This window comes from Pseudonaja textilis, chromosome 4 (genome assembly GCF_049901715.1).
Source record: "Pseudonaja textilis isolate UNSWEBS1 chromosome 4, rPseTex1.2, whole genome shotgun sequence".
Classification (NCBI taxonomy): Eukaryota; Metazoa; Chordata; class Lepidosauria; order Squamata; family Elapidae; genus Pseudonaja; species Pseudonaja textilis.
This window is the reverse complement of record NC_141993.1, coordinates 72565878-72591183: the sequence shown is the minus strand read 5'-3', so window position 1 is coordinate 72591183 and position 25306 is coordinate 72565878. Positions and strand designations below refer to the sequence as shown.

The 25306-nt window shown below is 38.5% G+C and overlaps 1 protein-coding gene across 4 annotated transcripts; it reads left to right on the top strand.

Moving 5' to 3' along the window:
• The first annotated feature begins 1078 nt into the window (after positions 1-1078).
• SPTSSB (serine palmitoyltransferase small subunit B) lies at positions 1079-23798 on the top strand. 4 transcript variants are annotated; one of them, XM_087933371.1, is made up of 3 exons: positions 1079-1243; positions 2986-3038; positions 22050-23798. In XM_087933371.1, exon 3 carries the CDS (start codon positions 22073-22075, stop codon positions 22313-22315), a length of 243 nt encoding a protein of 80 aa, XP_087789497.1. In that variant the 5' UTR covers positions 1079-1243; positions 2986-3038; positions 22050-22072; the 3' UTR covers positions 22316-23798. The 4 variants fall into 4 exon arrangements, with proteins under 4 accessions (XP_087789497.1, XP_087789496.1, XP_087789498.1 ...); XM_087933370.1 differs by lacking the exons at positions 1079-1243; positions 2986-3038 and adding exons at positions 4468-5072; positions 13241-13314; XM_087933372.1 differs by lacking the exons at positions 1079-1243; positions 2986-3038 and adding an exon at positions 4468-4965.
• Positions 23799-25306: the final 1508 nt, after the last annotated feature.

Here is a 25306-nt window from a genome sequence, read left to right as displayed (position 1 = left end):
GACAAGGAATAATGGATGGAAACTGAACAAGGAGAGATTTAACTTGGAAACAAGGAAAAACTTTCTGACAGTGAAAACAATCAACCAATGGAACAGCTTGCCCTCGGAAGTTGTGGGAGCGCCATCAGTTGAGACTTTCAAGAAGAGATTGGACTGCCATTTGCCAGAAATGGTGTAGGGTGGGGGGTTGGACTAGATGACCTACAAGGTCCTTTCCAACTCTGGTTATCTGTATCTGAACATCTGTTCTTCAATTGCTTACTGAAAGCAAGTGAAATTTGAGGTATTATGTTTCATCCCGTAGAATTAAAAAAACAACTATGATTTTTCCCACTGTAACTGAACATAATGATTAGCCTATCATTAGCCTAACCTGAAAGTTTTTTCAGGCTCTTCCATAACTAGTGACAACATTTAGCCAACCTTCTCTGGACACAATAATTATACTTGATAAGGGAAATCAACGAGAAATCCTTGAACTGTGGACTAGACTGGGAAGCTGAAAAAATACTTGTTGGAAACAGGCAAAGACAAATAACCTCTGTATGTTGCCCAGAAAACTTCATTAATGTGACCACACAGTCACTAGCAAGGCATTGTCACCTTCTTCCAAAAAGTTCATGAAGTCATCAGAAAAGGATATTAGCATCAAAAGTAATATTACTCATTCTAACACTGAGAAGCCTTGTATCACATTTCTTCAAATCAGCGGGTCAAGTAACCCCAGGTGTTGCATTCATATCTTCCACTTGTAAGGACCTATTAAAATTTCAACATACAGAGCAGCCCTATGTTTTATTGAGATGAGAGTGTAGGTTTATATTCTGACTTTCTTACTGACTTGAAATTTTGAATCTCTCAAGAATTGTAGTCGGATAGGAAAAGGCCAGGAGACCTGTGTATAAGTGCAACTGTACACGTGGTTCTAGGATTGGATGAGAAGTAGACTCAACCCCTTTTTAGGAGTATAGAAATACTGTACAGGTACTATTTCTGTCAATTGACTTTTGGATGTATAACACACCTGACATTTCACAATAACCTATGACAAAAAAAATATGTAATACCAGCAGCCTGTCAAGAGGTGCAACAGTACAGTATTTGCTACATTGCAGTGAAGAGTTCTCTGAAAGGTTATGCAATTCAAATAAGAACTAAGGAAAAAGGACCAAAAGAAAAAGAGCTGGGCCTTGGACCTGGTACCATCTACCATAAAAGAGCTGGGCAGTAGCAGACCGTACAGGTACAAATCACCTGATGTCTTGTATCTCTTCTAAAACAGCAAAACATCCATTGCTTAAATTTGCACATAAGCATGAAATTAATAAGTAGTCTGCAATTTGCTGGATAAATCTATTTTTCAGAATGTAGGTTCAAATTTATTTGTTTAGTTTGTACTTGTTGGTTTGGAGGAAGAAAAGGAGATTGTACTTAAATGGTCCAGTGCAAACACATAATCAAATTAAGGAAATTGGCTGCTATCCATAGGGACCTGGGAATACTTCTCTTGCGCTTCCAATCAGTACATGTCGGCAAACTGAGGACTTTCCTCCCTCTTCTGTTGTTTGAAATGCAGCAAGGATGGAAGTAAAGAGAGAGCCAGTGTGTGTTGTTATACTGCTGGATGAATCAGAATCAGGAAGATCTGGCCTCAAGTGCTCCTTCAGTGGCTGACTTTGGGCCAGTGACACTCTTTTAGTCCAAACTGCCTTAGAGGATTGTTGTGGGGTCCTTGGTGCTCTCTGAGCTTGTAGTTTTCTCGCAGACATTTCAGTACCAAATGAGGTAGCATCATCAGTACTAGAAGGATGTGGGGTTTGCTCTTATTTTTATATACTGGCTTGCCCCATTAGTGTTGGTGGTAATGTTCTTGATGATTCCTTGAGTAAATTGTTGTTTATTGTTACCTTGTTTGTCCACATTAGTAACCTAGCAATAAACAACAGCCTAATCATGGAACCACCAAGACCATTCCCACTAGCGTTGACAGGGCAAGTCACTAGTATATAAAAATAAGAGCAAATCCTACTCCCTTCTAGTGCTGATGTTACCTGGTTTGGTAAGGAAATGTCTGCAAGAAAACCACCAAGCTCAGAGAGTACCAAGGACACAACATTTCATCCATGAGATACAAATACAGTAGAACCTCTGGTCACAAACGCTTCTGACCATGACCAAATCGGGTTCCAACCCAAAAATTCACAAAATTTTGAATCTGGTCACAAACACATACTTGGGTGGCGATTAAACATGACCCCTGATCCAGAAATTCCTGAAGACAAAACATTAGGAGAGAAAGAAATTGCCAGTTATGGAACAAATTATTGTCATGACCAGAAGTTCTACTGTATTCTCTTTTTGACAGGATTGTTGTTGGATTGATTTGGATTGATTCAAGATGTCTTTGCTCTCTTTAACAAAAGGTAGGATGTAAATATAATATACAAATTAAATGTCCAAATACAAGTGTGCCAGCTAAAACTTATATATTGCAGGGAAGTTTGTTTTAAACTTGGAAATGCGGAATTCACTCATGTACCATTTAATGACCATGAAACAGCTAGCAGTTTATATTTACTCAGGCTAGACAAAATTCAGGTGGGAAGAGTCAAAACTTGGGGAACAGTGTACAGACTCGCCATCTATTTCACTCTGGGTCTAAGTGAAGAGAACAAATTTATAAACTGATGCAATATTTTGTTCCAGCCTTTTAATCTGCTTTTATAATTGTGAGTGTAAATTGCTTCAAAACCAGGAAGAAGCCCTATAACATCAACACCTTTGATAAGTAAGTCAGTAAATAAAGGAAACCAGATTTCCAACACAGCATTGATGGGTCAGCAACCCACGATCCAAGCCATTTTTAACTGTTCTGTAGAAAGGTGTCAAAATGCCTTTCTTCCAAGGATTCGATTTTCCCGCTGGGAGAGCTCCAGCACAAGGATACGGACAACTGCTTGAAAGCTAGATCTTTTTATTTTTCAGGAAGGTGGTGGACAGCGAGAAGTCTGCATTCCTGGACTAGCTGGTTTCTTACAGTAAGTCCCTGGTTTTTATACCCTTTTCTTCCTTTGTGAGTTGATTTTGTGTGAATGTTTGTATTTGTGCTTAATGTTTCAAATTTTGTTTGTGTTTGTCTTTATTCCCACCGGAAGGCAAACTCCACGGGGTGGTTAGATTGTATTATCGGTTTTTCCTAATCTCTTTTAGCTTTATAATGGTTTTTTTCATATTTCTTTTGTGGCGATCTCCTGTCTGTCTCTTTTGTAATTTATATTTTTTTGTGTCTTTTGTCTGTTTGTTTTGCTTATTTGGTATGTCCTGTGTTTGTAAGGATTTCCTTTTCTTATTTGTATAAGTTTCTTAATTACATAGGCTTTTGTCTATAGGGATTCTTTAATACCTTTTATTTGATTCCTTTTCCTATGTAAGTTTGTTTTATGGCTGGCCTGATGTTCCCCTTGGGCTTTTCCTGTTTGAGTGACACTACTGTCTTCGTGAAGTTCCCTTTCCACAGTTCTTAGAAGAGATGTCTGTCCCAAAGGTGTTTTTTTAGAAGGTAATTGAAGACATTTCGCTTCTCCTCCAAGAAGCTTCTTCAGCTCTGACAGGATAGTGAGAAATGGAAAGATTTATAAGAGGTGTCGGTGTTTTGCATCCAAGGAGAAGCCGGACCGCGGGTTGACCTTTGTCCCCTCCTGCAAGTGGCCTGCGGCGGTTCCTCGTTCCTCGAAACTCACGTAATTTCCTCAAAATGTAAATTATTAGTTTTGGGCGCGAAGAGGAAACTTCCACTGACGCTCTTTTATTCCTCACGGATTTTTTTATCTGTCTGTCTGTCTATCTTTTTTCAAGAGCTGGGCGAGAGTTCGCCCTCGTCTCCTTGCACAACTTGCTCAAGTCCACCCCACTGCGGATCTGACTCGGGGCGGGGGGAAGGGGAGAAACCAAGCGTCGGTCCACGCGTTACAACTAGACACTTTCCCGGTTAATTCCATTCATTCGTTCCTTCAAAAAGCGCGAACGGGAGTCCCCTAGGGCCCGGGGCGAAAATTTCGTGTGTCCGCGCGGGGCGGAAACCTGGGCGGTAAGTCAGCGATTTGCGGCCGCGAGAGGCATCCTTGGAGGGGAAAGGAAAGGCTGGCTCTCCCGCCCCTTCTGCCGCACGCAGCGCCTCCGCAGTATCGGCGTTTTCTCCATCCGACTTCTGCGCGCTTTGTCTCGGCTCTGCTTCCAACCTTTCTTCGTCCCCGTCTCTCTCTCTCTCTCTCTCTTATTAAAAAATGCATCGAAAGCTAACCGGGTTCCCCGGCGATTCCTGAGAAGGGAGAAAGCTTCCTTCGTTCAGGCTGCAGACACTAGTGTGGCTTGTTTCTTGCCTTCTTTTTTCCTTTCCTTTTATTTTGTTCTCTCTCATCCTTGGATCTCTTTCCCCCGCAACTTAACGCCGAGCCCGGCTTTAAAGGCGTGAGCTTCTTTCAGACGGTGGCGGGAGAGCTGTTTATCCACATCGTTTGGAAGGTTTAAGGGCGGACTGACGGCGGGGAGATCTTTTCCTCAGCCTCCCAAATGGAACAGCCATTTCCGTTAAAATATCCTAACGGTCTGAGAAAAAGGAAGAAATCGCGAAATAGGAAAGGGGAAGAAATAATCCTCCTCCCCCCCCCCCCCCCATCCCCCCACCCCGCTGCCTGCGGTTGACCTTCTTTAAGATATTCCTGGCACTGCGGCACTTCCCGGGCTGGGTTTAAGCAGCAGCAGCGCACCTGAGCAGCGCTTCTGTGCAGCAGGCTTGAATTCTAAAGCAGCAGGAGGTGGTGGCCAGGCTTGTATTTGCTCTTGATCCCGTCCTGTCAAAAGGAAGCAGCAGAGCCATTTGGGGTTTTTTGTCCCTATCAATGACCAAATCTCTGGAACTGGGCTGGCCTCAGAAAGGGAGTTGACTACAGCAGGGTGGAGCTATAGGTGAGTGGAGAAACCGTGCTAAGTTCTCAAACCGCTGAACTCTTAGTAGTCAGCCCGGCTAGCAAAGGAGTTTCCAGCATCACCTATTTCCCTTTGGAAACACTAAGGTGAGTACCTCTTTTATGCAGGACCTCTTTTACATTTTTTATGTTTGGCTCCGATCCTCTGGGTGCCTCTTGGTACCTAAATCTTGCTGATGCATACCTGAGCATAAAGTTGCCTGCACAATTTCACGGAATACAAAATCTTCCAAGTCACATCAAATCGTTTGTAGACTTTATTTTTTTTAAAGGAAGGCCCAATTCTACCTGGTAATAATAAGCCAGCTTTTTTTTTTCTTTTCCTCTTTCCAACCTCCATTTTTGCATCCAGCCAGATAAAGTGCCTTGTGGAACTCAAAAAATCTGTTGGCTGCTTACTGACTATTGGGTTGGCATTGATAGGGTAACCTGATAGGTAGCTTGAAATAGGTAATTGGTAATTTCTATTTCTTAGAAGCCAAAGAGTTCTAATTAAAATAGGGTAGAGGTACTTATCCTGCCAAGAAAAAGCCTGGAAGGCAGGTCAGTTCTACAGAGGCAGGATCCAATATTCCTACAGAAACTTTTTCAGGTAGGGATCTATACTTGTGATTTATTCTACCAGTTGTAGGACTAAATTGAGGCTTTTTAGAAACAAGGTGAAGGCAATTTCAGCTTAGTTGTCTTCAATGCTCTTTTGTTCATCTAAAAAGTTCTAAGACCTATGCCATATACTTTTTGTACTTCCAAATTAGAAAAGGAGACACTTAGAGATAAAGAAAAATGGGTTTGATGCAAAAAAAAATTTCTCATTTGAATAATTTGGGTTTTTTTTAAAAAAAAAATATTGAAAGCTTAGGAAACAACAATAAAAGAAAACATGAAGGAAAAAAGAATGCAATGGAAAATGTGCAAGAAAACAAAAAAAGTACAGGTAATCCTTGACTTATGACCATAATTGAGCCCCAAAGCTACAGTCATAAATTATGACAGTCATAAAGTGGGTCATCATGTGACTGGACCCAATTTTATGACATTTTTACAACAGTCATTAAGCAAATGCAGTAGTCACAAAGCAGACACAGTGGGATGCAGCAAGTCATAAAGCAAATGCAGCAGTCATTAAGTAAACACCATGGTTATTAAGCAAATCATTGTTTGCTGTGGAGTGGTTTTTTTCTGGAAACCAGAAGTAAACACTAATTTCCAGAAAAAAAAAACATTGTAAATCATGGTCATGTCATCATGGGGTGCTGCAAACAACCTTAAATGGGGACTGGTTGCCAATGCCCAAAATGCAGTTACATGAATGTTGGGGTGGGGCATAGACATCCAAACTGTGTAATAGTTTTTGGGGCATCCATGATACATAAGCCATGGTGGCACAGTAGTTAGAGTGCAGTACGCTACTTCTGCTGCCTGCTGGTTGCCTGCAATTTGGCAGTTCAAATCTAACTAGGCTCAAGGTTGACTCAGCCTTCCATCCTTCCAAAGTGGGTAAAATGAGGAGGCAGATTGTTGGGGGCAATATGCTAACTCTGTAAACCGCTTAGAGAGGGCTGTAAAGCACTGTGAAGCGGTATATAAGTCTAAGTGCTAGTGCTATCCATCATAACTTCTGTCATGACAAAATTCCAGAAAAGAAACAGTAACACAAATAATAATTCTTACTTTTAAGATTCAGAGGTTTATTTCATGAGCAATTTGAAACATGAACAGCCATCCTAGTACAACTGTTGTAATGATGAGGCAGTCGAGTTGTTTGATCATGAACAACTGAATCATGATGATCTTTACTGGAGTCTAATCTTGCATTTATACACATTTTTAGTTATCCTCCATCACTGGTTAACTTTGGTTACTGTTTAACTTTCGTTACTGTTTACCACAGTAATCCATACAATTAATTATCTCTAGTTAAAGTCTAACATATGTTTACTTCCTCTCTCTAATCCTCCTTTAGATTAGTAACTTTGTTTACCTGAGTTGTATTTGCTTGGAAACATTCTTTATCTGAGCTTTGCCATCCGAGATTGGAACATTCCTGCAATTACAACTCTACATATCCTCATTTTTTATTTTAAATGGAGGATTCAGAGATTTATAAATGTATCACAATTGGAGAGGATTAAGAGAGGGGGAAGCAGGACGAAACAATGCAAATACATTTGGAATACATTGAATAAAACAACAGGTTGCAATTAGTACAATAATAATTATAGCATAAAAGAAAAACTCTGAGCCAAGACCAATCAGGGAGCCAATTGGTTAGCCACTCAAAAGGTGAGTAATGAGCATGGATATTATTTTGAATGTACGATTGTAAATTGGCAAGCTCATCCTCAATAGTTTTATTCAAAGAATGAAAATGTACAGCACATCCACAGCATCCAACTAACATACAGAACCCTCCCTGACGGGCTAAAAGGTAGTCTATGGCAAAACGCTGCTGTAAGACATCATGATTTAAGTCTTCTATTTCATGCTGAAAATCACAAATAATATTAGCGGTAGCATTGATGGATTTTTCAAGTCAGCAGGTGAGACCAAGAATAGATCGTATGTTTTCTTGAGCAATTATGCCAGGATAAGAGCCTAGAGTAAGGACTCCTGTAACGGCCCCTGCCAATGCACGGCCAAATGTAGAACCAGAAGACAATTGCGTGTCAATAATGACTTCATCATTACATGTAGGCCCCAGAGAGGAACGCTGCTGTCAAGTTGATGGGAGCGTACCTATTTGAACAGGTAGAGTAAAATAACCTATAGTTGCACACTGATAATTCTGAGGATGAACATTAGTAGCATATTTATCAAAAAAGAACCACATATTAGGATCCTTAAGCTGCCAACCAGTGCATATCGATCCTGTATTAGATTGATCAGAGGCATTAAAAATAGGAAAATTGTCAGGATACATATCAGGAGCTATATTAATTCCATGCAAAGAAGAATTAAAGATACCTGACAACCAATAGTAGTCAGAACAATAACAATAATTCTCTAGTTTTTTAATATGTGCTGAGCAGCATCATAATCAGACCAATTATGAAGACAAGTGTGTTTAGCGTGACAACAGAAACACAGACCCCTTGTAAATTGACTAACTTTCAAGTAACACCAACGGACAGAATTCAACTGCATAGGGGGTGTAGAAAATAGCCAGGAGTGTGAAATAGATTGTAGTTGTGAGACAATAAATGTAGAAGACATGATCAAGTTAGGGGTAAAAGAAATTTGACCAAATGCCATTGGGGGCTCATAGTATAAAGTAATATTTGTGCCATGGGTCATAAACATGTATTGGGCATGACGAACCCACAAATTAGGGTTAAGACGAACCACAGAAGTGTCATTTTGAGCAGAAACACCATTAACCATAAACAAGAAAATACAAAGTAAAATGGTAACAGAGTTAGCAGTAATAATAGCAAAAACAGCAGCAACAAGATTTTCAGGAGTCTGAGGTAATGAGGCCTGTTGCAGTTGTTGTTGAGCTCGATATGTAGTAGATTTAACCTGGCCCCAAATGATGGGTTGCGGGCACATTGACCTTGAAGACGGACTTCCGTGTTCAGATGAAGATTGAAATCCAGAATCGGGTTGTGAAGGCCCTGATGCCATGCCATGATATGGATGAACACTGCACGTTGGAACCCACATTGCTTGTCCAGTAGAAGGATCTTCCACGGTGGCGTAACCGCGACCCCAGGCAATACTTTACCAAAGGCCTTGCTAAAGATTCAGTAGTTCAAAAATGCAAATTAACAGGTGAGTCTGCAAGAGAATCTAAAAAGGTTATATAGTTCCAAGTATATAATGCTACAGCAATGAGAGTTTGAATATTTCACAGATGGTAAGGGCCAGGGTCAGTTTGTAATTGTTTCTGAAGCAATGCCTTAAAAGTACGATGAGCTCGCTCAACTATAGCTTGACCGTGAGAGTTGTAAGGAATTCCATGCACTAAAGTAATATTCCATTTCTGACAAAAGGTTTGAAATTCCTTACTAATATAAGCGGGGCCATTGTCAGTTTTAAACTGAGAATGCCTACCCATTACAGCAAAAGAGGATAGGCAATGAGAAATAACATCTGAAGTATATTCATGTTTTGAAGCAGTAACCCAAAAGAAGTGTGAATGAGTGTCAATAGACATATGAAGATAACAGTATGGCTTAAAGGTTGAAAATTGAGTTACATCCATTTGCCAGATTTGATTAGCTTGAGTTCCTCATGGGTTGACACCCACTGGAAGGGGAACTGCCAGTTGCTGACAAGCTGGACAAGCACGGACAATATCCCGGGCTTGAGATAATGAAAATTTAAATTGCTTTGCAAGCGATTTGGCGTTTTGATGAAAATAAGAATGACTGGCAACAGGATCAGCAAATAAAGATGCAACATCCTTTAAGGATTCATCTGCCTTCCGATTTCCTTCAGTCAAAGCATTAGTAAAGGGAGTATGACTTCGAATGTGTTCTACATACAAAGGTTTCAAGTGAGTTTCCAAACTATTCTTTAAAGATAAAAACAAGGATAACAAATTCTTATCCAAAGAGAGAGCACAATAAGAAAAGGGAAGAGATTGCATAGCTAAATACACATATTGAGTATCAACGATCAAGTTAATAGGTTGGTCATTGAACAATCGTAAAGCCAAAATCACAGCAGCCATCTCAGCATGTTGAGCGGAAGTCTGTGTGGCAGTAAATTTAGAATACCATTGTTGTTGAATCTGCCAGACAACCACACCCCTTGTAGGTGATCCATCAGTAAAGACTGTTAACAGCTTTAGAAATAGGATTTCGTACAAAAATGGAAGAAAAGGCCGGATTTAAAGTAGTAGTAACCACTATTCTAGGATCCTTGGGTAAAGAATACAACAAGTTTCCCACATACTGAGAAAAGGCTATCTGATATGATTCTGAAATCATCAACAAATGCTCATGTTCAACTTTTGTACGAATGAAAGCTATGCTAATGAGATCCTGTCCTGTAAGATGTAGTAGAAGGTTCTATATGACCAGCAGCCAATTGTTCTTGAACCAATTGTTGTAAAGCAGTGAGTTTTTCCCTTGATAATGGCCATTATTCCACCCAAACCGGTGTAGAACAAAGCCATTTAAAAGGAAGAGCCATCATCAAGAATCAAATGGGCATTAAGAAGAGAAAGGATATCATGGCCCCAAATATTAGTATGAATATCTAGAATGTATGGTTGTAGGAAAAAGGACTTACCAGCAGATGTTGTAACATTAATTTCTTGAACACTCTGCCAAGCAGCTGTAGAACCTCCTATTCCCCACAATGAAGAAACTGTCGTTTTTGGCCACTGTACTGGCCATTGTAAAGAGGAGATGACAGTAACATTGGCTCCAGTATCCAATAACCCTTGAAATGGTTGTTTATTAAGGAAGAACATTAACAAAAAACGAGAGGAGTTCAGCTGATGAAGTAAGCCTACAGATAAAGAAGTTGATCCAAATCCTGCATCCCCACGATTACCTATACCAGGAGATGGATTTTCATATGGAAGAAGAAGCAATTGAGCAACAGAAGAATTACAAGGAAGAACTTGAAGAAGATTCACCCAAATCTGAATCATGAGGATACCAGTCTAATCTGAATCTATTACCTCAGGCACAACAAAGCAGCCCTTTTTGTGTTCAGAAGAATGAGACAAAATTAAGCCAACTAATCCCGAAGGAAGAGGACCTTTAAATTGAGATGGAACTATTTTAACTTCCATGGGAAATTTAAACTCAATTTCCTCTTGAGTGATTAAATTGATCCTAGCGCTACCGGCTGTGGCTGGGAGGAGTGAGAGAGACTGCTGGAGGAGTCAAAGTTGGGAAAGGCACGCTTTGGATTCTGGGTGGATGCCACACCCATTGGCAAGTTTCCCAACCGAAACCAACATTGTTTGGCCCAATGAAATCCCTTTTTGCAAATAGGGCACTTTTTAGAAGGACGATTCCGAGGCATAAAAGGTGTAGAACAACAGTCCTTCTGAAAGTGAGAAAGTAAGAAAGGCTTCTTACACTTAAAACAGTTACCAATTGGTCGCGGTCCTTTCTGAATAGCAGCTGCTAACATATGCATTTTATAAGTTTGTGATCCAATATCCTGGCAGACTCGCAGCAAATCTGCCACAGTGTAATGAACAGTAGCCTTTAACGGCTGTAAAGCTCTTTTACAATCTGCATTAGCATTTTCAATAGCTAACTGGCAAAGAAGTTCACCAGCAGCTTCCTGATGATCACACTGCTGTCTGATTGCTTTAGACAGACACTCAACAAAGTCGGCATAAGGCTCATTGGCATTCTGTCGAATGTTTGAAAAATTTGCTCTAGGTTCTCCAGCTTGGGTACCTTAAGAAAAGCATGAAAGGCACATTCAGAAACAATAGTTAACGTAGCTGGAGGAAGAACAACTTGAGTAGGAATTGTACCAAATGGTCCAGAACCAAATAGCTGCTTAATTGTATATGTTCCTCCCCCTCCTAAAGCAGCAGCTTGAGCATGTCTCATATATTCACTCTCCCAAACCACATATTGCATGGATGTTAAAATCATGCGAAATATTTGCTTCCAATCTTCAGGAACCATTTTTTATTCCTTCTACAAGTCCTCTTGTAAAATCACCACTAATCCCATAGTCTGTAACTGCCTTTTTTAACTCTCTTAAGATCTGATAAGATCTCCCATTCTGCTATTTGCAGTCCAAGCTGTGGCCCCTTACCAGGATGATATTGTACTGGACAAACAGACAGTAATTCTGCAAGTTCTGTTCCTGAGACAGAGGCATCCCTTTTACAAGTCTCTACCATTTTCTGAAAAGAAGACTGAACAATAGAGTCAGGAGGCTTTTGCTTTGTATCTGCAGGAGCTGAGGGAATTGAAGACATATATTCAGGTGAAGAAGGGGGACAAATGACAGCATTAGTATAACGTGAAGGTGGAGGTGTTAAAAGAGAAAGTTCATTGTGACCAAATTTTTCAATTGCATGCCTACATAAATGCCACACCTGCAAAACTTCTATTTTTGCTCAAGGTTCAGTATGAAGTGTTTTCCCTATACATTCCCAATCAGTTAATTTTAAAGACCCCTTTTCTGGGTACCATAGGCACTGAGCTGCAATCTCCTGGACCAGCCTTAAGAGATTTCTCTCTGGTACCTCGATATTATTTTTCTACACTGCAAAAACATTTGAACATAATCTTGACCAGCGTAAAGCAATAGACACAATTTACATAGACTTTTGTAAAGCCTTTTATTCAGTTGTGCATGACAAACTACTGTTGAAACTAAGTTCTTATGGCGTTTCCAGATCCCTGCACAAGTGGATAGCCGCATTACAGTCAAACAAGCAACAAATAGTCAAAATAGGGAGGGCCCTATCAAATCCGGCACCAGTTAATACTGGTGTCCTCCAAGGCAGCATTTTAGGACCCACACTCTTTCTGCTTTACATCAACGACCTAGTGGTCATATTAAAAGAAGCTGCATCCTCTTTGCTTATGACATAAAATTATTTAACACCACTGACAATGCTGTTGCCCTACAAAGTGACCTTGACTATGTGTCAGACTGGTCATGCAATTGGCAACTACAAATCTCAACAAATAGATACTCTGTCCTACACATTGGCAATAAAAATCAGAATACCAAATACAAGTTAGGCGGAAATGATCTTGTAGACAACCCTCACTCAGTCAAGGTTTTAGGAGTATTCATCTCAAATGATCTAAGCCCCAGAGCTCACTGTAACAGCATTGCCAAAAAGGCATTAAGAGTTGTTAATCTAATCCTGCAAAGTTTCTTGTCCAGTAACATTGTATCGCTTACTAGGGCATATAAAACCTTTGCCAAACCAATGAAACAGCTCGCCCTCCTGGAATTTTCACTGTATATCGGATATTAATACAGTTGAGCAGGTTCAGAGGTATTTCATGAGAAGAGTACTCCACTCAGCTACTCTCAATAGAATCCCTTACGCCACCAGGCTTGAAATTTTGGGCTTGGATAATCTGGAACTATGCCGCCTATGGTCCGAGCTAAGCATAGTACACAAAATTGTCTGCTACAATGTCTTACCTATCAATGACTTCTTCAGCTTCAACCACAATAATACACGGGCAAATAATTGATACAAACTCAAGGTAAACCGCTTCAAACTCGATTGCAGAAAATACGACTTCAGCAACAGAGTGGTCAATGCCTGGAATGCTCTCTATCTGACTTTGTTGTTACAGCCTCAAACCCTCACAGCTTCAACCTCAAATTGTCTACCATGGACCTCACCCCATTCCTAAGAAGTCCATAAAGGGTACGTGTATAAGCAGCATGCCTTCTCTCCCTGTCTTATTGTCCCCATTTATCTTTACTTCCTTTGTTCATGTTTATGTTCATACTTTACCTGCTATCTTGTTCATGATTGACAAATTGTTAGGGATACACCCTAGCAGAATCTGCACGGCAGTCAGGCACGCAGGCAAAATATGTGAGATAAACGTTTTTGTAGCTTACACTCAGTAAAAACAGATACACTGTGCTAGTTAAATAGTTTATTCCAGTAATAGTTTTAGCATAGTCAAAACAGTCCATATATCATTCACTAATTCAGTCCGTCCGGGGATTATTCAGTTGCAAAGTCCAGTGTTGAAAAAAGAGGTCAGTAAACTTACAAATATCAGTCCAGTAATATATCTCCTCGCAGTAGAGATATGAAGAAGTCAAACCTCCTTTCTTCCTCCAGCATTCAGCAACTCAGCAGTAGGGAAACACGCAGTTAACAAACCATCAATCCATGCAATCCAGCCAGGAATCGTCAGCAATCGATCAGGTTCTCTTGCTCCCTCTTATGGCGGTTTCACACCGCACCCAAAATTACATGCTTTGCAGTTTAAAGTGACACACACTTAAACTTACTATCATAGTTTATATATATTATTTTACCCAAACTACGTTAGGTAACCTTGTTATTCCTAACATTCTCTCCTTTTAGGTAATATAATAATATATATATCTATTTACAACCTTAACCCATAGTCATCACAACTTTCTTTGTGTTTGACTGAACCTTGTGAACTGATCAGCAATATTTTGCTCAGTCATACAATATTCCAGTCTTATTAAACCATTTTTTACAGATTGCCTTACATTCAGATATCTAAGATCTGCATGCTTAGATCTCGTTTTCACAGCAATATCTGTAGCCATCCGTATGGCTGCTTGATTGTCCTCATACACTACAATGGAATCATTAACAGTTATTCCCATATCTATCAATAACTGTTTATACAGAATTAAATCAGTACATAATAAAGATAGGCATGAAAATTCTGCTTCCATTGTGGACATACTTATGTGTTACTGTCTAATTGACCTCCAACCAATCAATGCTTTTCCTAACAGTATAGCCATTCCTGAAGTTGATTTCCTAGTGTTTATGTCTGTTGCAAAACTTGCATCAGCATATGCACTTAAAATCAAATCATCTTTTGGCTCCAAATACAATGCATAGTGCATTGTCCTTTTAAGATATCTTAAGATATGCTTTGTCGCTTGCCAGTGTCATTCGGTGGTTCAGCATTGAATCGTGCCAATTGATTAATGCTAAAGGCAATATCTGGCCTTGATCAATTACTAATATACGATAAACTACCAATTAGCGACTGATAGATCGTCTTATTGAATTTTGAACTTTGAGCATCAGTGCAGCAAAATTCCTGACCCATTGGAGTTTTTGCCGGTTTACAAAGTTCCATCTTGTATGTTTTTAGTAATTGATAAATCTTATCCTCTTGAGATATCTTATAGCCACCGTTGGTTTTATTTATTGTCAATCCAAGGTACTGTTTTATCTCTCCTAATTGCTTTAATTTTATCCTCTTACCTAATAATGATATTATTTCAGTAGCTTCATTATTAGTTTTTGTAATTAAAGCAATATCATCTGTAAACAACAATAATAATGACACTATTCCATTTGTCTGTTTTTTAAATAAACATGGATCAGCTAAACCTGCTTTAAATCCTATATTGTTTAACTCCTTAACAATATATTGATTCCATTCGTAACCAGATTGTTTTAATCCATAGAGACTCTTTTTCAACTTCCAGCAGTCATTATTTGTTTTATTATCCTTAATCCCTATAGGCTTCTTTAGGTATATAGTGTGCTGCAATGTTGCATGCAGATAGGCAGTTTCTACATCTAAGTGATTTATGATATAGTTTTTCTTAGCTGCCCACACTAAAGCTGCTCTCAAGGTTGTTGTTTTTAGACTTGGTGCAAACACTTCATCATAATCACATGCAGTTTGATTAAATCCTTGAGCTACCAACCTAGCCTTATGGGTAACAGTCCCATTTTTACCTGTTTTTAATTTAAATATCCATTTACAGCCAATGGACTTTTCACCTGGAGGTAATTTAACATTCTCATAAACTTTCATTTGTTTCAATGAATTTAGTTCCCTTTCCATCTCTCTATGCCAATTTTCTTGATCCTTTGCAGGATACATTCTAAGTTCTTCCACAGTAGTTGGAACTTTACTAACTTGGCAAACTACACTTGCTTGGTGCCTGTCAGGTGGTCTGGTTTCACGTGTTGAACGTCTAGGTATTACAGGGCTTACAGGTGGATTTTCATGTACTCCCTGTTCCTGGTTATCTATTTCTTCCTGTTCACTTATTTCTTCCTGTTCTGGTCCTATTTGCTCTTCCTGTACTTCCTCTTTAATTGTATTCTTCTTATTACTGATACATTGTTTTGGTCTTTTGTAGGTTTCTATGATTACATCTTTGCTTGAATCTTGCTCCAGTTTTTCCTATCCTACATGTTCAAGGAATTGTGCACTAGCACTACAGTAAACTCTAGATGTACCTTTTCCCCAGAACCTGTATGATTTGTGATTAGATTCGTAACCTACAAAAAATAATCTTTTAGCCCTATGCTGCCCCTTACGTCTCAGTTGTGTAGAAATATGCACCCATGCTGGTGCTCCAAATGTGTGTATGTAGCTTAGGTCAGGTTTTCTACCATGCCACCGTGTGAATGGTAATTCACCTGTTGTTGAGTTAACAACATTATTCAATATATGATTACCACACATTATTGCTTCTCCCCACAAATTTTCAGGTAATCCTGAATCCGGCAACATAGTTCAAGCCATTGACTGTATTGTTTGGCCTCGTCTTTCTATAAAGGAATTATGTTGTGGCCTATATGGTGCAGACTTTTTATGTTCTACACCTGCCATCTTCAGTCTATTTTGAAATTTATTGTTTATAAATTCCGTACCATTATCAGTTACAAGAGTTACTAGTTTCCTTTTAGTTTCTCTTTCTGCAAACTTCAACCAATTAAAGAAATTCTGATATGTTTCCATTTTACTCTTCATTAAATAACAGAAACCATATCTAGAATAATGATCCATTATACTTAATATATAATGAGCACCTCCCACACTTGGTTTTTTAGGACCTATAATATCAGCAAATACGACCTCTAGAGGCTCTTTAGTTTTAAATCCATTAATTCTATTTGCTGGTATTACCTTGCTTTTTTCTTGACTGCAAGCATTGCAGTGCAAATACTTACTGCAAGGCTTCAGTTTTATACCTTTAGACAGTTCAACCGTTTGCTTGAGCATTTTAAAATTTATATGCTCTAAACATCTGTGTAACAAATGTATGCATTCATCATGAGGTTTAACGTTATTATACACTGTGTTAGCCACCTCTAATTGATTATCATTTAACACATACAATTCACCATTTAAAGTTGCAGTCACTTTTTACCTTCCTTTTCTATTATGCAGTTTTCTCCCCTAAAGGTAACTACATAACCTAGTTTAATCAAAACTCTAACGGAAAGCAAATTAAACTTAAGTTGTGGTACATATAACATTTTTACATTTTCTTTTATGCAAGAACAATATGCAATACCTTCACCTTTTGCTTTCATTTTCCAGCTAACGATATCTGCTGTGAACTCGTGGACATCTTAACAAATCTTTTCTTATCTTTCATTATGCAGTGCAATGCTCCACTATCTACAACCCACAAATTATTATTGTTCACAGTTTCATTGCTATACATGGCTAACTCTAAGCATTTTTTATCCTTTTGATGCCTTTGTGCATTCTGGCTGGCATTGTGGCGTTTTTCTTTCTTGCAGAATCTAGCCAAATGTCCTTTTCCTCCACAATTAAAACATTTTCTAATTGTGTAGGCTGTCGAAGATAATTTCTCTTCTTGTGGTTGTTCCCTTCTCAGTTGATCCCTTTCAAGTCTTCTCCTAGCTTCTTCAATTAATCTGCCAGTAATGTCAGTTAATATGAGGTTATCTTTTGGCAGCACTTCCAGTGAAGTTACATAGTCATCATAGCTCTCATCTAATGAAGACAAAATTATATAAACCTGATGCAGTTCAGTGAAGATAAGTTCTTTTTCATGCAGTTCCTGAAAAATCCTCTTCATAGTGTTTATATGAGTCAACATGTCTCCATTCTTTTGAAGATGTGTTCTGAACAGCTTCCGTGTAAGATTTATATGTGCTCCTACACTGTCTCGAACATAAATCTTCCTTAAATTCTCCCAACATTTTGCAGCTGTTTCTTCTCCATGAATATGGACAAGCTGCTTGTCACAGAGTGTCAGTCCTATTATACAGAGAGCTTGCTCATTCTTCAGTTTACATTCTTGTATTTTCTGGGCATCGTCCTCATCATCCAGATCCCAAGCATCTACCACTGGTGGGTTTTGAATTATACTCCACAAACCTTCTCTGCGTAGAAGTAGGCTGCATTTCATAGACCATGAAACATAGTTTGTTCCATCCAGTTTGGATATTAAAGTCAAACTTGGTAAATTGACTTGTGCCATCTTTCTCTGGATATTAAACTATAATTAATAAAACACAGCTGTTTGTTTACAGTATTGTGTAACTACACTAACTCTCACTTTATATAAGCCTGTTATATCCTGGTTAGTCTGACTGTGCAGCTTGGCCCATAACCAGTGTTACACCCTAGCAGAATCTGCACGGCAGGCAGGCAGGCAGGCAAAATATGTGAGATAAACGTTTTTGTAGCTTACACTCAGTAAAAACAGATACACTGTGCTAGTTAAATAGTTTATTCCAGTAATAGTTTTAGCATAGTCAAAACAGTCCATATATCATTCACTAATTCAGTCCGTCCGGGGATTATTCAGTTGCAAAGTCCAGTGTCGAAAAAAGAGGTCAGTAAACTTACAAATATCAGTCCAGTAATATATCTCCTCGCAGTAGAGATATGAAGAAGTCAAACCTCCTTTCTTCCTCCAGCATTCAGCAACTCAGCAGTAGGGAAACACGCAGTTAACAAACCATCAATCCATGCAATCCAGCCAGGAATCGTCAGCAATCAATCAGGTTCTCTTGCTCCCTCTTATGGCGGTTTCACACCGCACCCAAAATTACATGCTTTGCAGTTTAAAGTGACACACACTTAAACTTACTATCATAGTTTATATATATTATTTTACCCAAACTACGTTAGGTAACCTTGTTATTCCTATCACAAATAAATAAAATTTGAATGCAGGATTCATTTTCTTTCAGGTGTAGAAAGATAAGGAACAAACTATTGCACTCCCACACAGACCCATAGACAACTGCCTCACCATAATAAAAAAAATAATCTTCAAAGGAATAAAATTCACAAGAGAAAAAGAAAACAACAGCAGTCATTTTCCTATATATCCTTATCAGCAGAGAAAATAACTACAAATTAGAAACATGAGTATATTGAAAAACAACATACACTGACCAAGTGCTCTATTACCAAACAATGCAACTGTGAAACAAGAATTGCATAGGCACATTGTTTGTATTTGTATTTCTTTGTTTGGCTATCTTTTCTAGTAAAGTCAGTGTACAAAGAGGCATAACCATGTGTATTCTTTTGCAAAGGACAGACTGAACAAACTTCAGCTTGTAAAAAAGTCTCTTTAACTTAAACTTTCATCATAACTTTTTAATACATTGTTCAAGGTTGCTATGCTTTCATTCAGTTTAAAATGCTTTCATCAACTACTAGGATGGAAGTCGTTTATTGAACTTTATTGATTTATAGGTCATTGGGATAGAATGTACAATCAGTGGATATCACTGCAGGCAGGCAGGCATTAAATTTGTGAAAATGCATCTAAAGTGGTGCCTGCTTTCTGTTACATATGAGTAACACTCAATGCAAAATTGTTGAGTTCTTTTTAAATGTAAACCATTTTGGCCTCTGGGGTAGCAATGTTCAGGACCTGCTTTTCTACTTGCTCCAAGGCATTAATGGGGTTGTGAAATCTTGACTTACCCACTTGTTACATAGAAGGCATGGAAACAAGCAGCTGGAAAAACATAAAAGCAAAGGTCTCTGACCTGCCAGGCTGCATCTAACAAGATCTGAGGTACGTTGGAGTGATCCAACTGTTTGCTCTGCAAATGGATTAATGAATAATTCTAAAAGAACCACTCAGAATATTGACTGGAAGAGTATTAAGCAAGTAAACACACAGTATGGAAAAAGAACTGTCTGCAGTATAAAAATTCAATAATATCTATTTCAGAAAGAATTATGTTGGACATAATTCTGTCTATGTACAATGTACGTAGGGAGCAGCTTAAGATAATGTTAATTAGGTGGCAGCTTTACTATTACAATATTCGATCTATAAAAAACAATTAATCTTGGTTTGAATTTTAAACACACGTGCTGCTTCAGAGTATAAGAATCATTTCTTTGAGTTACATCTACATTTTTACCAAAGGTTATCTAAATTTGACATTCATTTTGAACCATATTGATTATTCAGTTCTAACAAAGTCTTTCTTTAACAGTCTGCTCTTTAGATACTCTTAATATTGAAAAAGTATAAATAGAAAATGCATAAATACAGCCAGATTGTTGGTCCTTGTAACAGTTTGGTTCAAACTGATTAGCAGGAATATTTCAGAGATTTAGCTGGGGATACTAAAATTGAGAACATCTATAAACAAAGTAGGTTTTCTACATTTAAGCTATTGCTTTTATGTAAGTAACAGTTATTTTCTCATTGGGAACAAGTCCTCTGACTTTATCTCTACAGACTGAACCAATCTTAGATGTGCTAAGTATCAAATTAGCTAGTAAAACCAGTCTTAATGGAAGAAGGTGAAGCTGTTTTTCAGGTTTTCCCTTATGTGTTGCTCCAAGAAAAATATTTTTGAGGAATGTTAGAAGTGGGGTAGTGAAACGGGGTGGGAGATTGTAATGCCCTTTCAGTTTTACAATAGTTTAAAATAATTGAATAACTGCAAGTGTTTTTGCTTGATAACAAATAATATACATAACATAAATATCAGGTGGATCTTCAGCATTTGTGGTAATCTGGAGCTCAGTTCAGGGGACGAGTGAAAAGGCTGGCTAGCCTTGAGTCACCGATGGGAAGGAAGAGGCTGAAGAAAATCCTCCTAAAATCTGCTTATCTAATATCCTAGTTGTATAGTGATTACTTTAGTCTGGCAAGATTCTTGTCTATAATCAAGGAACAATAAACATACTCCCCTGATCAGCTCCTTGTATGGTTCCTTGCACCTAACAATATTCCATTGTGGCGGTGCCACTTTATAAAAGAGTGACTCCGTTATTCAGTTATGTGTCTGATGCAAGAGGTCAAATAATTCACATTTTCTGGTAAAAAATACTAAACTGGGAACCCTTATTTAATTTGGGTCCATGGAATTCCCATGGAAAACTAACCCAGCCTTCTTTCTTCCAACCTGCCGGTTTACGTGTATAATAGAAGTAAGATTGATTCAGAAATAGTTGAGATGAAAGTGAATATTGAATGGAATAGTGAATACTGTTCATTATTAACAGTATCATTCAGTGACTACTGAATGAAATGTATTAACAGAGGGATAGAATTAAGATCATGTGAAATGTTAGTACCACTTTATAATGTCTTGGCAAGACCACATTTGGAATACTGCATCCAGTTTTGGTCACCATGATGTTGAGACTCTAGAAAGAGTGCAGATAACAGCAACAAAGATGATCAGTAGACTGAAGGCTAAAACATATGAAGAACAGTTGCAGGTTGGGTGACATGATAGCATTGCTCCAATATCTAAGGCAAGAGTGTCAAAGGCACCATGGCGGCATCACGTGATGTATCGGGACTTCTCTCCCCTTCACTAAACCAGGCAAGGGCAGGGCTCATTCGTGATGCATCTAGCCCACGGGCTGCAAGTTTGACACCCCTGATCTAAGGAGCTGCCACGAAGAAAAGGGGTCAACCTATTCTCCAAAGCAACTGAAGGCAGGTCAAGAAGCAATGGATGGAAACTAATCAAGGAGAGAACCAATCTGGATCTAAGGATAAATTAGCTGACAGTTAGAACAATTAATCAGTGGAATGACTTGCCTTCAGAAATTGTGTGTGCTCCAGCACAGGAGGTTTTTAAGAAGAGACTACAGACAACCATTTGTCTGAAATATTATAGGGCTTCCTACTTGAGAAGTGGTTTAGACTAGAAGACCTCCAAAGTCCCTTCCAACTCTGTTATTCTGTATAGTTTCCTGCAGTGGCTTGTCCTAAAGGGAAGCAACTCTTTACACCTTACATCAGTGATGTTTCCTCTGGCCTAAATTACAGCAGAAATTTGCACCCTGCAAGCACTGAGGAAAGGAGAGGCTCAGGCTCAGTATCTCTGAATGCTTCCAGTGATTCATTCACCAAATATTGTGGGAGGGAAAAGATTATAGGGGTTTCAAAAATCAGTGATGGTCCTGCTCTTTTATGGCAGAGCCATTCCCACAGTCGAAAAGAGCAGCTGTACCACATGGTTGAGAATTCAAGACAGAGATTTCTATCCACTTCTGGCTTGATGTACTTATGGTGGACTTGTTCATTTAAGGCAGCTCTGATATGTTAGCAATACATCAGGTGAAGGATATTTCTTTTTTTAAAACACTGATAACCATATAATAACTTTTCTTTTTTCACTGTTACTCTACATTGTCTGTTTTCTCTTAGGTTTCCTGACATTTGCGCCAACAATGGATCTGAAGAAAATTAAGGATTACATTTACTGGCTGCATTTTCAGTATCTCCTGGTTACCTGCAGTTATGTCCTGGAGCCTTGGGAACGATCCATGTTTGATACTATCATAATTACTGTTGTTGCTATGGTGGTGTACACTGCCTACGTTTTCATCCCCATCCATGTCCGCTTGGCTTTTGACTTTTTCTCCCAAGTCTTTGGAAATCAAACTGAGAACACACTGACCCTCCAACACTGACTCAAGGCTTTGCCTTCTCTGGAAGTGCTCTTCCTCCACACTATTATACTAAGCTCTGCCTAGATTTCTTTTGGGTGTGATTGTGAGCCTGTTGATTCAAATGCACATATCTCTCTCCACCACCACTCCTTCCTCTCGAATAAAAAGCCATGCCATCAGGCTGGTCCTCACAGGAATGCATGCTTGCACAACTTCAGTCCAACCATGAGTCAGCCTCTGGAATTCGTTTCATGAACTGAGTTCACGCTTGACAGATTTGCAACTGAACGTAAGAATTTGTTCTTTGAACACCACTCCCATTGGAAGAAACAATCGACTTGCATTTTACTTTTCACTTGTCTGGGTTCGCATTATGTAAGCTGACGATTTGGGTTTTGTTGATGTTTTAATTGGGACACACAGCTGCGAATTTTTTAATACAAGGAAATAAAAGGAAAAATCGTTAAGGCTTTCAAAAGATTCAATAATGTTTAATTTTATGATGGCGCCTGCCTCCCCTATGTTCCTATGTCAACATAACAATTTTTTATCTGAAGTAATAACTTAACAGGGAACTTAGTTTTATAGAGATGGCCTCATTGTATTTAAAGGACAAAAGTAATTTTTTAAAAGGCATATAACCAGCTGCAGATAAATTTGGATACACCTTTTCTCTTCAGTAAAGCATATTCTCCTATTGTCTTTTGATGCATGCATTTTGGCCAATTCTCACAAAAAATTGGTTTTGACACTGGGGACTGACTGAAAAATTAATGTGTCCGTCTCTCTCATAATGGTTTTTCTGGCTCATCAATTGTTATATTAGCAATACATTGAATTCCAGTATCTTAATTTTCTTTTAGTTCTACAGAGGCAAGAAAATATAAGGATACAAGAAAAAGAATAATACCTGAAATAGTAATATTTTCCATTTTAAGATGCCTTGGCTTTCTGCAAGAAGTAATCTTAGACTTTCACCTAATATTTATTTGGATGTTTTTGCAAACTGGTATTTTGCTTAATACCAGCCAAGAATTGCTTTTTATTCTATTAATGTTCAGCTGAGAGAAATGCACGTGCACATAAATTTGTGTAAAAGTAGTACTCTAATAATTGGAAGGGCTCGAAAGCATGTATGTGGAAGATTCAGCACTACAATACTGCTTCTTTTTAGAAAGCAGAAAAATCATCTTTATTAAAAGGGATTATATTTTCTTTTTGAAAAATGCCAGCGTTGTATTTTGTATAGATGGAATATAAATGCCAAAGAGCAAGATTGCATTATCAGTGTATTGTTGCAGCTCACAAAGTTTGCGGTAAAAGTGGCTGAATGCATCCAATATCTGCACAATTACATACAATGAAATATTTGTCCCTTGTGCTAATGGCATTAGTTTCTAATGGCATTAGTTTGAAAAGCAAGTGCTGTAACTCTCCCAGCAAACTGGACTGAAAAGATCTGAATGTGTATGCAAAAACCATAAAAGTTGAAATTATCTTTAAATGTATTTGTGTATTGTGTTGTTATCTGCAGTTCAGCTTTCTTCATGCACCTCCCAGATAGGATCACAGTAATATTCCTGTGAGGATACATGGTTTTGTTAATATTTTTATTTTATTAGTGTTTTCAGAGATTTCATAAAGTTAATTTTATTTATGGAATGTATTAGTAGCTTTGAAAGATAAGAATCTGTTTTGATATTTGCATATGATTGTTATTGTACCATTGAGAATGGCTGAATGAATGGATTTGAATGGATTTTAATACATTGTCTAGTTATACATTTACAGAGAGTTACTTGTTTTGCATCAGTAATGTGGAATTATTTTTAATACTGATCTTCTATTAGTCATGTTGGGAATTATTCTTGAAAGAAAACTGCCTTTTAAATAGTTATGTGCAAAAGTTATTGTTTTGAGGCAACATTCTGGGTAATTGCAGAATATTCTGTTCTTCAGAATGAAGAACATCAGTTGCACATATTCAACCACTAGATGACTTCCAGGATGGCCATATTGGTGAGATCTGGAATTAAAATGGAATATTTCAGTCTTTGCCTGAATTGTAAGTTAAGTGTATTGTGAACCAAACCTGATGTCAGCATTCCAAAGAAACTCTCCATTTTCATTCAGCACTCAGAAACAAAGTCCATCCAAGTAAGAATTTATTAAAGAAGTCATGTTGGGACATCTGGAAAAACCCAAATCTGAAAGTTCCGGGTTTTCCCTTCCCCATGTGAAAATCAAAGACCCATCCCCTGAACCCATCTGTCCATCACATGGCCCAATCAAACATCATTCTATCTGAAGACAAACCCTTGCCCACTCCCATTCAGGTGCAGGATGACATGTCCTTGACTTTTGAGAAAAATGTTGAGTCTAATCTACTCACTAAGAATTTCCCCCTCCCAAATTCCCAGGCACCAACTGTGGCAGTCTTGAAGCTTCTAATAAATATGTGTCAGGAAATGTTTTATGAGTTGACAATATGGCTAATACAACTATGGCTTCCATGGCTGGAAATGAAAACGTATCAAGCCAAGAGCTCAGATGCTTCAGTTTTTTAGATTCTGGGGAAATTGCATGAAGACCAAAGACGATAGGAAAATGAGGGTTTCTCCTCCCCAAATACTGTAGTTACCTGGGAAAGATGTTGACTTCACAGTCCAGCCTCTGATCCTGAGAGTTCTCAAGGTTCTCCCAACCTAAGTAAATAACCGAGTTGATCCCACTTAGGTTTTACACCTGGGCAGGGAAAGCCAAAGGTACAACTACAGGTTAGGCAAAATCTGGCTCAAAGACAGTAACTGTGGGAGGGACCTTGGAGTCCTAGTGGATGATCACTTAAACATGAGTCATCAGTGTGCAGCAGCAGCCAAAAACTAATACAATCCTTGGTTTTATAAACAAAGACATAGAATGAAAATCATGTGATGTATTAGTACCAATTTATAAAACCTTAGTAAGACCACACCTGAAATACTGCACCCAGTTTTGGTCACCAAATTACTG

Coding starts and splice junctions, on each gene's coding strand:
- SPTSSB (XM_087933371.1), top strand. CDS start 22,073: ATGGATCTGAAGAAAATTAAGGATTACATTTACTGGCTGCATTTTCAG.